General features: G+C 39.7%; 2 protein-coding genes across 2 annotated transcripts in view; one reads left to right on the forward strand and one right to left on the reverse strand.

The window, feature by feature from the left end:
• ntan1 (N-terminal asparagine amidase) overlaps nucleotides 1-735 on the reverse strand; it is a 7,916-nt gene extending 7,181 nt beyond the window's left edge. The window contains exon 1 of the mRNA XM_042485203.1: nucleotides 468-735. Within this exon, the coding sequence (XP_042341137.1) occupies nucleotides 468-548 (81 nt within the window). The 5' untranslated portion in view covers nucleotides 549-735. The remainder of the gene's footprint in view (nucleotides 1-467) is intronic.
• Nucleotides 736-914: 179 nt separating this feature from the next.
• On the forward strand, nucleotides 915-15,870 carry LOC121942677 (probable ATP-dependent RNA helicase DDX17). Its single transcript, XM_042485951.1, has 13 exons — nucleotides 915-1,164; nucleotides 3,560-3,719; nucleotides 4,790-4,886; nucleotides 5,136-5,269; nucleotides 5,904-5,969; nucleotides 6,088-6,229; nucleotides 7,518-7,678; nucleotides 7,789-7,961; nucleotides 8,081-8,191; nucleotides 8,334-8,395; nucleotides 9,260-9,319; nucleotides 12,677-12,910; nucleotides 13,953-15,870. Exons 1-13 carry the CDS (start codon nucleotides 1,112-1,114, stop codon nucleotides 14,459-14,461), a joined length of 1,962 nt encoding a protein of 653 aa, XP_042341885.1. The 5' UTR covers nucleotides 915-1,111; the 3' UTR covers nucleotides 14,462-15,870.
• The last annotated feature ends 2,256 nt before the right edge of the window (nucleotides 15,871-18,126 follow it).

Raw genomic sequence — 18,126 nt, forward strand, 5'->3', positions numbered from 1 at the left:
TAAATACAAAATTATGACTATTTAAATGGCCCTTGCCTTAGCCAAATCAATATTTCCCTCCCCAGTGCTTCAATAAATAAATAAATAAATAAATAAATAAGCCACATTTTTCAGCAGTAAAATTGACCTCAAATGCAGCCGTTTAAAGTTGTATGCCACTCCACTAAGCCAAAATAAAAACCATAAGTCCCTCCCAATGCTTAAACAATTATTTGAATTGCCTCCCCCGTTTTGCACCGCCACCTCCCCTCTTATAAATAAACAACAGTCCCTGACAATTATGATTTGACTTAGTTCTGCCATCACATGTCATACCTAAATCCCGTCCACGACGGTAATTACTGATTACCGTTTCACTTTAGCGTTAACAACCAGTCTGTCATAAAGTGATTATGTAAAGTTAAGTAATGTTAACTGCTCACAGTTTCTCAGCGAGCTAAATTTAGCCTCACTTTCGGGAAACAAACCTGTAAATGTGGATATTTGTCGAACAGTTCCGCTGTCGAGCTTATGCGGTCAAGTCCTCTATTTTGAATCAGCAACGGCATTTCTTTACGCGACGCTCACGCTAATATTACCTGGCTATCATACTATTTTAAAGACGACAACTTTATATTTTCATGCCATAATATCTCATATTTTAAGCGCTCAGAGCGACAGTCCATCGCATTGTTATTATTAGATGTGTCCGTCGGGTTGAACTTCCTGGAAAGCTGTCGTCTTCTTCTACGGTTTCAATGAGAAAACGGGGCTCGCGCTTTCTGACACACCGCCACCAACCGTTAAAAATCACAAATGCGTGCGCGAGTCATATTCACCATTATTGCGTAGCGAACGTTTGTACGTAGTGTTCTTTCTATCCATATTAGGATACGTAGAATTACTAGCTGAAGTTACGTCGCTAAAGAGGGCAGGGAGGGAGACAGCCGTTGAGCTACGTGACGCACACGACAATTGTTCACCAAATTTTTTATTTAAGCGTGCCTGTCGTCTAATTTCACATACTTTTGCAATCGTAACTTGTGCATAATTTGTAGTTTATAGTGGTCGACGGCGGAAACAAACCGGAGTTACACGTTTAAAGCTAAGCTAGTTTACTTTTCTCGACAACATGAGAGGCGGTTCTTCCTATGGAGACAGGGACAGGGACCGTGGACGAGACAGGTAAGTTTGTAGTTCATATTCAGAAACAATAAACACACATTATCACAATATTACCTGTATAAATGTCTAAATATCACCGGCAGGAGATTTAACCCAAAGCCATGGCTGTTTCATTGGTCTTTGTAAGTGCAACACGAAGGCAGAAAGCTTGGACTTCCTCAAGGCCTCCCTCTGAAAACAGTGTAGCTGCACTGTAAACACTGCTCCGACCCGAGGTCACAATGTTACCAAAGACCGTAAACTGGAGCACAAATGTTTACTGGACACTAAAATTTGTTTAGTTCGTATAGAGGGAAAATTTCGCACTAAATTTTATGGCTCCAGACATGATAGTTTTTCACTTGATATGGTAATGTTACCTGAATGCAAATAGGTCAAAGGGTATGCAGGGTTCCCACAGATCCTTAAAAGTTTTAACAGGGTATTACAATTATTAAATTGAAAATTAGGTCTTAAATTATGTCAAAATCAACGTTTCAAAAGTCTTAAAATGCAACGACATAGAAAGTGGGATATTCAAACAACTTTTTCCCCCTGACATTTCATTGTAAAATCTCAAAGTAATCTGTAATATCCATTTTTAAAATAATTAACCGAATTCCTTTAGCATTAAGGTCATGCCAATCAGGACAACACTTGAAGCAAATAAACTTACTTTTTAACTTTACCCTAGCCCGGAGTAATTAATGTTGGCTCATGGTTGTTTTTTTCCCTTCAGTTCTGGTTATCGTTAAATTGTTCTCAACTTCATTATGAATGAAATTTTAAAAAAGGTGTTAAAAAGTCTTAAATCTAACTTGCCTGTAGCTGCAGGAACCCTGGGTATGTGTTCAGCTTGTAAATTAGGTTTAGTATATTTAAGAAGGTACAGTGCAAATAAATGAAAACATGAGGTAAATAAAGGCAGAATAAGTCAGGAGGCTATTTTTCATGGGTAGTTCCTTGGCCAAGGTGTTACAAAAAAAAAGGGAAACCAGGTGGAGCCATGGCCACCGTGATACAATTGCTGGCTCTCTTTTGCAAAAATAATTGGAGGCGGACATTGCTATCTAAAAAATATTTTACTGATAAATTGTTTCACACAAAACAAGGCAATCTATGCAGTAGAAATATGCAAATACTTTTGAAATTGGGGTTACATGACCAGAGGAAAAAAAAACACAATCATGGCATTAACTTTTGCTCAAAAGGTACAAAACCTACAACTACCAGGATGCATGGGACCAATAAACACTCTTGCTGGTAGGTGACGTAATGTGACCTCGTCCGTTCAACTCAAAAGTGGTGGGCTAGATCTCGTATTACAGGGCTATTAAAACAGGGCCACAGGCCACCCCTAACAAAAATTTCTGGGGTGCCACTGAATACATGTCTTCAAATAAATATAGCACAATTACTCTGTGTGAGTAAAGCAGTCCACATACAGAAACTTTGCCTGAGCCCCCCTTGTGGACTAAGTGATATACAAAATTGCCAATCTGGGCTTTATGAGAATGATCATTTTGCAAATAGAGTGAAGACTGGGTGTACGGATTCAGCCTTAATATGTTGGTCACAGACATACCCAAAAGACACATGATCTCTTTGTAGTGAAGTGTTGACACATCAACTATTGATGGCCAGTCACTGGGTAAAAGGGCACTGTCTTCACAACACTTAGTAAGCCCATATTGGTGAGCTTACTAAGTGTTGTAAGGACAGTCCACTTTTCATTAACGAAAGTAGACTAAGGAGCTGGTTATTGTGAGTCAGCACAATGCCTGTCATGATTTTTCACTTGTTTTTATGAATGAACCCCCTGTTGAAGCAGTAGAGGAGTTCAAATATTTAGGAACCTTTTTCACGTGTGAAGTTTTACAGCAAAGACAGTACATTTTTTAATAAAAGCAACTCAGCCAGGGTCCCTGCTGTCCCTTAAAGAGTCTTATAAGGCATTGGATTAATCAATCTTAAAACTAGGCCTTAATTGGTCTTAGAATGTCTTAAATACATTTTTCATAAGTCTTAAAAGTGCAAAGTCACAAAAGGTACGATTTAATGAGTCTTTTTCTGACATTGCATTGTTAAATCTCCACATAATAGGTAACTTTAAAAGAAAATAAAAATCACAGAATACGACTAGCATCGCTGTCACCCAAAAGTCATGTTTAATATTTTGGCAAAAATTCTCCCTAACACTAAGTTATTAGTGTCAAACTTGTCCAATTAAATTGTTAGGAAAAAGTAGAAACAGCTGGGATGCATATAAAAAAATGCAGGTAAAATTAAAAGCTGTACAAATTTTGGCTCATGCTGATCCTTTTCAAAGAATTTAAAAGATGTCAGAAATATAGAGTACATTTTTTCAGGTGATGCTGTGGCTTGTCTTGTTGATAACTCTTACTGTCTCTCTCAGGCCACGGTTTGGAGCCATGAGCAGTCGCAGTGGACCCTCACCAATGAAGTTTGGGAATCCAGGTGAGCGTCTCCGCAAGAAGAGGTGGAACCTGGATGAGCTGCCAAAATTTGAGAAGAACTTCTACACCGAACATCCTGAAGTCCAACACATGAGTCAGGTAAATTAAAAAAGTCTCTCTTTTTCACACACCCGCAGACATTATGTGAATTATGAAGCTTACTGGAAAATGTGAGAGCATGACAAAATGTTGAGCAGTGTAGGTTTCCCTCATTTTTGTGTTGTTGTGTCAAAGTTTCTGACAAAACTGATGCACAAAATAATAAGCAATACCAAATGTAAACCCCTGAGTAATAAAGTATAGTCATGCCTCATGATCTTCATAGTGATTTCAGCAGAGGAATGTATTACAGTAAGTTATACCAGGGTTCTTGTGGATCCTTTAAAAGTCTCCAAAGGCACTGAATTCATAAATCTAAAAATAAGCCTTTAATTGGTAGTTGAGTGTGTTAAATCAGTCTTTCAAGTCTTAAAAATGCAAAGACAATGGAAGCAGGATGTTACAAATTGTTTTGTTTTTTTTGTCTGGTGTTGCATTGTAAAATTACAAAATAATTGGTAACATTTATTTATTTATTTTAAAAATTACAGAATTCCTCTTGTTAAACTCTTCATGATGAATTAAAGCAGTGGAATAATCCCACATACAGAGCAAGGTACAGGAAATCAGTGATAAAAATCACGTATAAATGCCACATATTTCCCGATTCTACCCAGATCTGACTTTTTCACTGGACCAAAAATGCAATATTTTATGTTACAATAAAGGTTTGGTCAAAATTCTTCTTAACTCTGTAAAAAAGGTTGGTTCTTTTATTTTGAATGGTATTAAAAAGTATTAAATTTGTCATAAACTGTATGAACCGTTTATACACTATGTCAGTGTAGAGACAAAATTGTCCTTTACCTTATATATTCAAATTAATCACCTTATATAAACTTTTGATTTGACCTGAAGTTAACTCATATGAACTTGTGCTAATCATCTGACCAGCTACTGTCCTTGGAAGTTTCATTTCTGTGTGAGGAAACTCGCTGTTGCTGGGAAAAGGAGACAGACGTTCCTTGTTCTAGTACACTTTATCTCAGTGGAGGAAACCTCCCTGACTTTCCTAACACTGTGTTTGCATTTTATATGTTTTCTTCTTCTTTTTTCTCTGTTATATCCAGTATGAAATGGAGGAATTTCGCAGAAAGAAGGAAATCACCGTCAGAGGCTCCGGCTGTCCAAAGGCGGTGACCGCTTTTCACCAGGCGCAATTTCCTCGTTAGTAAATCATACATTACACAAACTGTAATACATGCTCAAACTATCACTGGCATGTACAATAAATAATCCAGCAGTCACTCCAGCATTTAGGGACTTTAAATATTTTAGCTTTGAAACCCTTTGCACAATACTTAGACCAGTTGCAGTATTAGTATTAGTGTATGTCTACAAGAAGAAAATTAAAAAACCAGCAAAGTCCAGCAGTGTAAGTCTCTTGTTAAGTGTCGCCCTCCTTCCTTCTGGCAGAGTATGTGATGGATGTGCTGATGCAGCAGAACTTCAAGGAGCCAACAGCAATACAGTCTCAGGGCTTCCCTGTGGCCCTGAGCGGCAGGGACTTGGTGGGGATTGCCCAGACCGGCTCCGGAAAGACACTGGCTGTAAGTCTGCATGGTCATCCTGCATGATCATGACACTTCATTGTAGTGACGGGTGGACCGATTCTTTTCACATCTTTCCTGTGTGTTGGTAGATGTAAATGAATTGAACCTTTTGAGTTATGGTGTCAGTTTCTCCGTGGAACATCGTTTTAATACATGCGCATCCAACAACTAGAAATGGCTTCCCCACAGAACTTCTCTACAATGCATTATCATTCATCAAGTTTACATTAATACAGATAAATATTCATTTTACTGCATATATTTAGCATCCCGCTTGTATGTAGACAAGTTATGTAAGTTCACTGTGACATTACAGAAATATCACTGACCAATAATCTGTCATTTTTTGAGTGGAAAGCAACAGACATCCCAGTTACCTATGCAGTCTTGTGCTACATTCATGTGGTGTGGAAATAACCAGAGAAATTAGCCTTTATTGTAGTGGCTAAATCATTAAAAAAGCCAACATGTTTCAACCACTAAACTAAATACAACATTAAAACAAGAATGAATGCACATGAGGAAGAGCAGTACAACTGCAAAAGGGCAGTGTTTGAATCTGGAGTTTATATAATGATGCATTAGTAGGATTTAATTGACTTTTGTGGGTTTCTTTGTTTGTTTCCTGCAGTATCTTCTTCCTGCTATTGTACACATCAACCACCAGCCCTATCTGGAGAGGGGAGATGGCCCAATAGTGAGTCCAAATTTAATATGTGTCATTATTTCACATCGGAGTGTTTTATCTACTTAAGTGTGGGCATGCAGTTAGTCTGTAAAACACTTCCTAATTCCTCTTCGTCCTCCATTCATAGTGTCTGGTGCTCGCCCCAACCAGAGAGCTGGCTCAGCAGGTTCAACAGGTCGCATATGACTATGGCAAGTCTTCCCGGATCAAAAGCACCTGTGTTTATGGTGGAGCACCCAAAGGACCACAGATTCGAGACCTCGAGAGAGGTGGGTATGGTTGTAGATGCAATGGACTAATTATAAATAGGTTGAAATTTTTTTAAAAAAAAAGAAAGAAAAGAAAAACCTGCTAAACATACAGTATTTACGTCACTTTATTTTACTTACTAGTGCATTTTGTACTTGAATGATGTTGACTTTGAAAAGTTAACTCCAAAATGTTAGGGTAGCACAGTGTTGTTGATAAAACTAAACAACATATTTGATATATGAAAAACATAACTATATCCTGGTATGCAAATATGCCACACACATACACACACTCATGTACACACACACACACACACACACACACCTCTTTTTCATGCAATGTCCACAGCAGCTGCTGCTATTTTAGCCCACACTGTTTTTCCCTGGGAATTGTGACCATAGACACAGTACAGACAGTAACAGAGTTAGTATTGTACATGAACATATCAACAATCAAATCATGAAACGTTCTGTTTAATGTTCTGCCTGATCATCGAAAGCCCAGTTCAGACCAAACATTCACAAGTTAAAGTTAAAACTTGGAACTACTTGTAATGCACCAGTGTGTAACGTTTTGAAAATGTACCAGTTTACACTAATGTGGCGAGATGGTGTATCGTCTCCATAGCATACATGTCAACAGCTGTGAGGATGTAAATGAGATGTTCTTGGGTTCGGCAGGGACGGAGTGCTATTTTTACAGAAATCCACAGCAAGCCAACACTTCAACTGCTGACAGTTTTGTAGTTTTTGTAACTGGCTTGACAGTGGACTTTGCTACAAGCCGATTGGCTGTTGAAACAGGTGATGATTTTAAATCCAATCACTGGTGACTTGACAAGCTGAGTTGCAGCTGACACCATCAACTGGTTTGGCTTGAGCTTATGCTGCCTTCACATGTTCCTAGGAAATATTGTATTTACCGTATTTACAAGCTCTGAGCACATAAACGGCCCCAAGTAGTAATTACAAGTGGGAAATTGGGAAATTTCAATGATACCCAAGTTGCCAATTTGTGATGTTTCATTTATTTTATATTTTGTTATTTTGTTCAGAGTAGCTAGCTGAGAAAACAGGAACATAAGGCTAGCTAGCTAAGCAAATATTAGCTAATTATAATGTTGTTTATGCTTATAAACGGATAAAAATTCAACTACATACCTGATTCTCATTCAACTTTTCCCTGCAACGCTCTTAAACGTTTTTCTCTCGTCAACAAACTTTTCCTTTCGTTGGTCTAAACTTGGCTTGATGATGTGTCTATCTCTGCCCTTTTTTTTAACCTGATGATTTTGTACAACTCAAGGTGTTGAGATCTGTATTGCCACACCTGGTCGCCTCATTGACTTCTTGGAGAGTGGGAAAACTAACCTGCGACGCTGCACCTACCTAGTGCTGGATGAGGCTGACCGCATGCTCGACATGGGCTTTGAGCCACAGATTCGCAAGATAGTGGAACAAATCAGGGTAGGAATAAGGCTCACTTACTGCTGATTTTAAAATAATCAACTCAACTTATTAATGTAGAAGTATTTTTCAGTTAAATCAGTTGCATGTTTTCTCTCTCTGTCTCGCAGCCAGACAGACAGACTCTGATGTGGAGTGCAACCTGGCCAAAGGAGGTTCGGCAGCTTGCAGAGGACTTCCTGAGGGACCATGTTCAGATCAATGTTGGTGCTCTGGAGCTCAGTGCCAACCACAACATCCTGCAGATTGTCGATGTCTGCATGGAGACGGAAAAGGACCAGAAGTAAGTGAGAAAATGTCTGACTTATGCCATTATTATTTTATGAACTGCTTTAACAGAACATGAGCTCATCCTTAGCTTAGCACCACTGATGTGCCATGATTGTCTCTCCCTGTCTGCAGACTCTTTCAGCTGATGGAAGAGATAATGGCTGAAAAAGAGAACAAAACCATCATCTTTGTGGAGACTAAGAAGCGCTGTGATGATCTTACCAAGAGGATGCGGCGGGACGGGTGAGAAATTGCTGTCAGTTACAACACAACATGATGACAGCAGCTCTAGGATGCATTATTCAAAGATTTGTCAGACAGAAGCTACTCAGCCTCACTAATCACTTCACTAATCTTCCCACTTTGTTATGGTTTTGTTTTCTAGGTGGCCAGCCATGTGTATCCATGGAGACAAGAGCCAGCCAGAAAGAGACTGGGTACTTGCAGGTAAGATCACCACAATACCACTTCCCTCCAGCTCTTGGTTGCACATCATTTTCTCACATAAAAGCAAAGCCAAAATTTGATTTTCATTGACTTGGTCTCCTTTATTCAGGTGACTTTAAAATAATTAAAGTAAGAAAATGATAAGTACATCAGCATTCTCAAAATAAATGATTGACGTTTTAGTTTTAATTCTCAGGAAAGAATTTAAAATAATTGTGTGAATCTCTGGCGTTAATTAATATTCATCAGTATTCATTTATTTATTTTATCACATCGTGCAACGGAAAAATCAAACGGACAAATTTTACAAAATGTATGACCTCTTCCCTAAAAACCTTCGGTAAGAAACAGGAGTTGTTCTTTCATGGACATCCAAAATTTGCGTTGAGATATTCGTCAGGCATTTTCAGATAATTCATTGTTTGATCCAGCACCTGTAAAAGTCCTTTGGATGTGCGTGTCCTCCACCTTGCTTGGTCTCCATTTCTGTCCATCTTTCACTCATTGAGGACCAGGTGCGAGCAGCTATCTTCTGCATCAGGTGCATGTCACAACAGCTACATTTGGTGTAGCTGTTTTGTTGTCCAGTTGGAAACACTAAACCTTTCCAGTCATAGGGTTATACATGCTGTACATTATCAGCAGCAGGTTGTGATAACAAAGAAGACAAATAATCTGGAGGAAGATGGAAGAATGCCTGTAGAGCGAGTGGACAATAGGGAATAGTGAAAACAGTTCTTTTCAAAGATTGCTGATCAGTAGGTGTACGTAGTTTTAAATTTACTCATTTTCTGTTGCTTGAATTGAGTGGGATTAGAGATAACTGGTGTCTGATTCCTGCAAATATTTTGTTAAATCTTACAGAATTTCGGAGTGGTAAAGCTCCTATACTGATCGCTACCGATGTGGCCTCTCGTGGTCTGGGTATGTCTGCTCACACAAACACACATTTAATGCTGCATCATGTCTCATGTAATTGTCTCTTCTATCATTCTATCAGCATTTTCCTGTGAATTATATTTTAACTGTAAATATTAGGTTAAATATTAAGTGTAGAGTAACATAAGTATCACTCATCACAGTTAATTGATGTGTGCGCTGTATTTGCAACTTTTACTTTGACCGATAGGTAAGTATACTTAAGTTGAATCCAGTTGTATCTCGCAAAGTCTGGCAATGAAATAGTGTAAAAATATATTGCATTTCTACTGTAATAAGTGTTCAGTTTTTTGCCCTTGACTTTTTTCAGGTTGATATTATGACAGTTTGATCCTTTTTTTTTTTAATAATAGGGAGCACACTAGGAATTTTGCATAATATATAAAGTATGTAGTATTATTTTTAAATAGTCCATTTTTTTGGTGATGTAAAATTAAATATCTAACTATCACAACCTGGTAGTATAATAAACTGTTAAGTCGAGTATGGAGGCTGCAGGCCTTCTGCTCTGCTGGGTTTACAGTCTGTTTCTTGTTACTGCAGTTAAAAAGCTTCCTTCAACCGGGGCTCTTTGGCACGCACACTCCTGAAAGGAGGGCTGTGTGGAGCAGATGCTCCTGCACACCTTTTCATATCTCTCCTTTGTTGAATAATTAAATGAAGATGCTTCTCATATAACCCGTTTATACACAAATAAGATGCACCGATCAGCCACAACATTCAAACCACTGTTCAATAAGTACAGTGCATAACATTGATTATCTAGTTACAGTGCAAGGTTCTGTTGGGGAACTTTTTGTCCTGGCATTTGTGTGGGTACCTTTTGAAACACAGCACACATAAGAACACTGTTGCACTCCAAGTCCATCCCAAGCTCCCTGTGCACAGCACAGCTGCGAACAGCATCCACACGTGTAATAGAAATGTTCAATATGTGGAACTGCGTCAATTTTTTTGTACGTCTGATGTGATTTTCCATCATTTATAGTATAGTGTTGTTTGATTAAATGTTGTACAACTTCATTAAGGACTCTGCTCATAGAGAGGTCTGTAGACAATAAAACAAAATAATATTAATGATAATAATGAAAAAGGGACAAAGCAAAAAATAAAATATAAAAAAAAAAACATTCCACAGTGATCAGGCATTTACACACAGACAGGAATGCGAGTGATTCCTAATTCCAGATTTAAACCTCACTGAGCTCAGTTTAGGATTGGCTGGAGCCAAAGTAACGCTGTTTTCAGATTTTACCACCCTACACATATACCTGTAAATCAGATTTCTTATTACGGCAGTACAAGTTTGGCAAACATTTAGCTTGCACTACAACTCTGAGAGGCTTTCAACAGCAGCCTCATACTGTCATTATAGGCCACAATCACAGAAAGCAGGAAAATTTCTGATTTCTTTTTCTGACAATAACGTGAAATCAAATCAAATGCTCATGCCACACCACAAAAACTGCTCATGAAAGGCCCGTGTAACAAGACCAAGATCTCAAGGCGTTAACCTGGCCTCGAATTTGACCATATTTCCAGTCGGATAGAGCATCATTTGGATGTGTCGATGAGAGTCTGATCCATGGAGGCCCCAAATCACAATCCACACGACTCAAAGCATCCACCACCAACGCCCTGTTGCCAGACACCACAGGACACCGACTTGGGCCTGTGGGACACCAGCACGTCTCACAGATACTCAGGCAGGTTGGGATCTGGGAATTTTTGGTCCAGGTCGAAGCCTTGAGCTGCCTGTCACATTCCTGAGCAGTTTTTCTGGCGTGACATGGTGCATAGTCCTGCTGAGGGGGCTGTTACCCTGAGAAGTGGGTGTAGTCTGCAGGGTAGGTGGTGCATGTCAGGAGGCATCCACATGAATGCCAGGACCCAAGGTTTCCCAGCAGAACATTGCACTGTAACAAGATGATTGATATTATCTGCATCGCCTTTCAGTAGTTTTAGTGTTGTGCCTGATCGGTGTACATTAGATATTGAATTTTGTGTTTCATTTATATAATTCTGCAAACTGATACATGTAATTTTTTGCAGATGCATTTGAGTAGGAAAGTAGCAGCTGAATTATCTGCGGCCCACCAACAGAAAGGCTATAATCTAATTTGTTGGCAGGATAAATGTGAGAAGGGGGGATAAGTGAAGTGTCTTTAACTTGCCAAAATCCGTATGACCGTATCCTTGTTCTTTTTTCCCCCTCTTCTCCTCTCAGGGTTTGGCAGCACACGGCAGCTGTAACAGTCTGCGCTGCTGTCACTGCCCCCTCAGTCACGTAAAAGTAGAAGCTCGGCTAGTTTTAGACGGATTTAAGCCCTTTTATTCCTGTTGGGTAACTAAGATTCCACTGCCCAGTAGTGTCAGTCTTAAATCCAACGAGCCTTCCTTGGGAGCAGCCTGAGGTTCCTGTTTGTCTGCCCATCGCTCCGTCCCAAAAAGCAGACAGACAGGGGAGAGAGAGTTAGACGGGCTCGTCTGGATCCAGTCCTGGCCGGGGTCTGAGGAGGGCCCTGCAATTCAGCGAGAGAGCAACAGAACTAGACGTTGTGTGTGTGTTTAACGGTTCTGCTCCCGTCTGACGTTGCTGGTGTGTGCAGAAGGTGAGGGATGAATCCTGTCTCCCTCCCCCTCAGCCCCTCACTATAAACCAGGACTGATCAGGGGGGACTGGCTACCTTTGTAAAAACATCCTGAAGGGGGTAAGTACCTCACCACCCCTTTCTCTTAACTCCTCCATGAGCTCACCACACATCCAGGTATTTCCATCGTGCTCATATTTTAGTGCAGATTATAGCTCCCGGCACATCTTCATTCAGTAGCTCACGGTTGGTGAAATGGTTTCCCTCTGTCATGATGGAGGGAACAAAGTCAACGTATTGATCAGCAGTGCTGTCAGAGCCCCTCATCTTCTGTAATAAGAAACAGACTCCTTGTCTTCACGCATTTTGACCAGTAATCACATTGGTGTGAAGATCATGAAGCCTAAACGCAGTTTCTGTACAGCCCGATGTCAAAAACCTGAAGTTCAGTTTTATCTGTGATGAATATAAATCAGTCGTAATGGTGTGAAATGAATCTTTGGATGCATGGATTTTTGCACGTGTCTGAAAGAGCAGGTAAGTTACTCTATTTGTTTAGATTATTTATAAACAATATATCTTTGTTAGTAGACAAAAAAATGTACTTAGTCATATATATCATTTTTTTTAAATATCAGTTTTTAAAGTGGAATTACAATGATCGGTTTGTCCAGAGGTGTTTCCCTCCTGTGAGATTATTATCTCTTTGCTTTCCTCCACGCTGTAAAATCATTCGCTCTTTATCCAAAAGATGTGGAGGATGTCAAGTTCGTCATCAACTACGACTATCCCAGCTGCTCTGAGGATTACGTGCACCGTATTGGACGTACGGCTCGCAGCACCAACAAAGGCACTGCCTACACCTTCTTCACACCAGGGAACTTGCGGCAGGCCCGTGACCTTGTCCGGGTCTTGGCGGAGGCCCGGCAGGCCATCAACCCTAAACTGCTTCAGATGGTGGAGTCGGGGCGCGGTGGAGGAGGCGGTAAGAAAGACCATCACAGATCTTCAACCTAAAGCTTTAGTTGGTAACTTTTATTAAAAAAAAAAAAACAAAAACGTGTTTTTATTTTTGTTGTACTTTACTGTCAGTTCATCCGCACAGTAACACAGATAATTATTTTATGAATACATTTTTTCAGAAATGACAAATGATTTTTGTTTTTGTTTTGGTTCAATTGTTAACATGGTGGTTGTTTCACAAACTTGATCATTTTATAGCTACACATTATTTTACATACATATAACACTAAAATATGTTTCTGAAAACATTTGAGGTGAGAAATAGGCAACGCAGTAACAGAAACTTGATTCATATTTGATGAACACTGCCTAATTTGACATTTTAAATGCAGTTCACAAGCTGTGACTGACGTAATTGACAGCTTGTGTTAGGCTCCACGACTGTGATTGGCTGTTTTTGTTGAGCCACGTCCTATCCTTACAAATGCCATCAGTAACATTTTGAGGAAGAGGAGGATTATGATTTTTTTTCCAGATTATCTGTCTCATGCACTATAAAAATGTTCTAACAGATTAAGCAAATATTAAAAAAACTTGCATATAGGGTGCTAGCCTGTCCTGTAGGGGTCACTGTCATGTCATTGGTGTGTCAAAATAGGTAGGAATCATTCATGCAGGTGTGTTGTGAGAGGGCGGAGCACCAACAGTTTATTGACCCCAACGCCGGATCATGTCATGCTGATTGCAATCATAAAAAAAGGTCTTCTTTGTATGTTTGGTGAGTTCTTGTGTGTTTCATTGAAGACCACAATGATGAGAAATAAACTGCATCAAAGACAAGAAGAAGCAGTGGGACTCTTTGGTTTGACCAGACGAACAGCAGACAGCAGACAGGCGAGCGTGTCAGTTAGCAGCCTGTCTAGGCAGCCCCTCAGTGGCTTTAAGTTAGTCTTAGCCGCTATTCTTATTTTTAGAAAAGTTAACAACTACAGGCTAAATGAATTTTGTAAAAAAGAAAAGATGTGATATAATAATACTGACATTACATGTGATATTTGTTACAGGTGGCAGAATGCGTTACCGTGGCAGCAGCTCCAGTAACCCAAACCTCATGTACCAGGGAGAGTGTGAACGTCGCATGCACGGCGGCAGTAGCAGAGACAGCCGCGGCAGCTTCAACCGTGACAGCCGCAACAACCGTGATGGAGACCGCTCTTCTTCCTCCTCCTCCTCCTCCTACAGGGACAGAAGCCGGGATCAGAGGAACAGCTACAGCTCGGGCTCAGATCAGTACCAGAGTTACAGCGGCAGTGGCGGCTACAACTCCCGCAGCGGAGTTCAGTCTGTAGGAGGTCAGGATCAGACTAACCAGCAGCCGGCTCAGTTTGTCCAGCATCCTCCAGTGCAGCATCCTCCTCCTGTTCCTCCTCCTGCGTCAGGGGGGCTGCAGCCTCTGATGGCCCAACAGTTTGCTCCACCACAGCCGCCGCTCATGGGCTTCATGGGGCAACCACCTTTCCCTTTTACTTCTCCACCACCACCTCCTCCGGGCCCGCCACCTCCCCGGAAGTAGAATAATGAGCAAGAGTGAGTCTACGCTACTTAGTGTTTTCACAGCGCAACTTTGTTTGTACTCCCCAACTCTTGTCATTGTCAAGAGGGGAGGTTTGAAAAAGCATATATCTAAGGAGGTAAGGGCTTATATTTTTATATTTGTTTTGTACTTTTAAATAAAACCTAAACCTTTAGAACTTTTACCCTTCACTTTTTCAGCCTAGATTGTCACTCTCCACAGCCTCACGCAGCTGCTCTCAACCATGTACCATGCATGGAGGAACATGTGCTTTCATTTAATCACACACTGAAGCAGTGGATTTCACCAGTTTGTTGTGCCTCTCTAGTTAAAGGGTATACTCTGCAGGATATTCTCTAAAAAATCAATATATAGACCACAGACTTTATTTAAAGATACTTTATATACAGTTTATATACAGTCTATAGTATAGACTCATTCAAAAGTAATCCCTCTCAGTCATTCTGTTGGGGAACAGAAGGTGTATGGCGCTGTATCTGAAGAGACTACCTGTGTCTTCTTATTTTCTTCTTATTTTGCTTTGGGATATTCCTGGGCAAGTTGTGCAGGTGAGGTCGGAACTTTATATAAAGCAGAGTTGTTTCGATACCTGTATCAGAAATACCTCCAATACTTCCTTAAAATGCTGGATCAGCTAGAGCGAATATCCATACACTGATCTGAGTTGACTTAATTTGTTAATAAGCTTTTTTGATAATTATTTTGTTTCTTGTGGTTTTTTTCATGCATTGGTATTGGATTAGTGCTTGTGGACGCAGCACCAAAAAAATGCAAATATACCAAATCAGGGGTTGACTTTTTAACTTTTGCTGGTGATGCTGAAAAAGAACAGCAGTCAACAACTACATTTAAGTAACAAATACCTTTAAACAGTTTTGTTCATCAGGATTTGGATTTCATTAGGATTTGATTAAAATGAAATGAGGCCTCAGTGATACATGGTTGAAAGCGCTTATTTTTTGGGAAAATGATGTCACATTCCAAAGTCTTGTCTCACTCCAGCTTTTTTTGAGCTCAAAAACTTTGACTTATTTTGTTTGAGGTTCTGACTAGCAAAATATTTCAAGTGTTGAATTTATTTTTGGTTCCTGTTATCCTAAACATTGAAAAAAGGCATTCATATTTTAAATATGCTATCATAGTTTTGAAACTATGCAACCACTGTATTTTAGTGCCATGGGCTGTCACATTAGGTCTAGATACATTTGGTTTTTCCTATCTTGTTGCAAGCAAAAACTGATGTTTTATTTACTTCTGTCTAACTAACGTATTGTTTTAATAAACATTTCAGGTAATGCAGACTTATTTTCATGTGGGCTGCTGACTTAACTGCAATTTGTTTCCTCTTTTATTCATTGTGTTCTTTATTTAATAAATGATTCAAAGCATTTTTTTCCTACTTTGTAAATTATTTATGAAATTATTTATTCATCCGGTGAATTGCCCATACAAATGACTTTATTTGCCTTACATTTCTTGCACAGTCTCAATTTGTACTCAGAAGTATGTACATCTGTGTTGCTTTTATTGGTAAATATACATCATGGCATGAAGCTTTTATTTACATCAGGAGCACAAATGGAAAACACTGTTTCCCTCCCTCATAAATACACACATAAGTAGAGGCCTTGTAACAACACTTACATTTGCTGTAGTTTGTGTTGTGTAACAATCTTAATTTGGATCCAGTTTAGTTGATGGACACACGTTGGGTAAGTAAGTGTTTTTTTTGTTATTTTTCTTCTTGCTTGTCCAACTTAATGTGGGTGGTCAGATTCATTTGAAAGTTGGACAGGAATGACAGCTTTGCATGCATAGTGCTTGATCATGTTCAATACTTTAGCAGTGAACTGCAGACTGGAGTATAGCAGTTGTATTTGTAATAGGTTTTGTGAATAAGGGAGCTTGGCATTAACTTGCAAATTTGGAGTGTGCCCCTAAATGCACCAAAACACGAGTCCCCTTTCTCAGTTTTTCTGGGAGCAGCGTGATAGCTGGTGCGTTAACTCCATCCATGCAAAGATCAAACACCACAGCTGACCCTCTCAGGTAAAGCTGGGGTAAGCAGTTTCATTTTGGTGTCATTGGGCAAAACTCCCACAATAAACTTTGAGCATTTTGTGATTCAAGTGGACTGAGAGAAAACTTGGCTACTGCAGCTCCTCTTGGCTCAGTTTTCAGGCTTCAGAAATCTTGGCTGATGGGAGACTTTGGCTAATCACAGCTCATTTCTGAGATACAGTGTTACTAATAGTTACATCTTCTGCTAACTGGAGCGACAGACATCACAGCTGCGTTAGTCTTGAAGACAGCGGTGTCTTCAGGAGTAACGTTAGCTGGATCCTTAAATAACAGTGTGTCCTTTGCTTCAGTTGTTGCTGCTACAGACCACCTCGCCGGGAGGATAGCGGGCAGTAGCTCTTGAGATGGATCCCCAGTCAGCAGGCGCAGCAACCACAATCAAACCCCAGCGACAAGGGACTGGACAGCCTCGCCTACCCACTGGATCAGCTAACTTTCTGTTGCTGCAGTTACACAGGTTAGACTCACGGGAGGAAGGGTTATTTTCAAATTCTGCTGTTTTTGTGCCTTTTCTATATTTCTGCCTGCCTCAGGTTTAATGCTTTAAAGCTACAATCTCTGTCATCATCATTCCCTCAGACCAGACTAATTTGAACATCTGCACATAAATGCTACTCCAGTCAAAGATTGTGCCACAGTGTCATCCTAAAGAGAAAGATAATGTGGAGAAGATGCGGGCTGCAATAAACTTGTAGTTCCTGTGGCAATGACAAAAAGCACATTTTCAAATTTGTAGACAAGATAAACCTGAATCTTGACAATGTCAAACCTGTTACAGCCCCCTCAATGCATAGTTCATAATATATCATGCAGGGAGCAGAAATGGCGATTTTTGTTATACAATCTGCTCAAGCCATAAACGGACCGAAAGGTGGTAAAAGAGGCTACTTCTTTGTCTCATTATTGCTTTCTTCCTTCCAGTCCAACAAAAGCAAGTTATATTACTGTATCAGTAAATAAGGAAAATCTCTATGGAAATGAAATTTATAGTATTCTAAAACAACAAGAATGATTAATGGCACTGTGGGATAATGTCAGTCTGGCTCCCTTAAGAAACTTGATTCCAGTAAGTGTTATACTAAATATTATTCAGTGAGTACTTCTTAAATGGGAATGCTGGTATTTTTCAACCTGGAGCCTATTTTCCATGGTTTTGTGCCGAAATGACTTGTGGGAACAACAAAATTGGTCCAGTATTGAGAGAGAGAGAGAGGGTTGCAGCTGGCAGCAGAGAAACAGGCTACAATGTAACCACTCTGAAGGTGCATCCTGTCATTTTACATCCATTAAAAGTGCTTGTTTTTGCAACAGATAGGCTCAGATTATTACGAGTGTTTTACAGCATTATGAAAAGGATTTAACAGAGAAATCTAACACTTTTGCTTGTGTTTTTCTTATTGTGATCCAGAAGAAGTCTTGTTCTGAGGTCTCATAAGAGGTGACTTTCTATAACAAAAAACAAAAAAATGCTGATGCACAGTGTTGGAGAGAGAAGTATCGGTAATAGTTTGTTGTGCTTAATACAGAAACTGTGGCTTAGTGTTATCTAGAAGATATTTAAT

Source organism: Plectropomus leopardus, chromosome 4 (assembly GCF_008729295.1).
Source record: "Plectropomus leopardus isolate mb chromosome 4, YSFRI_Pleo_2.0, whole genome shotgun sequence".
Classification (NCBI taxonomy): domain Eukaryota; kingdom Metazoa; phylum Chordata; class Actinopteri; order Perciformes; family Serranidae; genus Plectropomus; species Plectropomus leopardus.

Excerpts from the sequence above, each read along its gene's own strand:
- LOC121942677 (XM_042485951.1), top strand. The coding sequence starts at position 1,112 with ATGAGAGGCGGTTCTTCCTATGGAGACAGGGACAGGGACCGTGGACGA. Across the intron at positions 6,230-7,517 it reads GATTCGAGACCTCGAGAGAG|GTGTTGAGATCTGTATTGCC; the intron begins GTGGGTATGGTT and ends GTACAACTCAAG. Across the intron at positions 7,679-7,788 it reads AGATAGTGGAACAAATCAGG|CCAGACAGACAGACTCTGAT; the intron begins GTAGGAATAAGG and ends TCTGTCTCGCAG.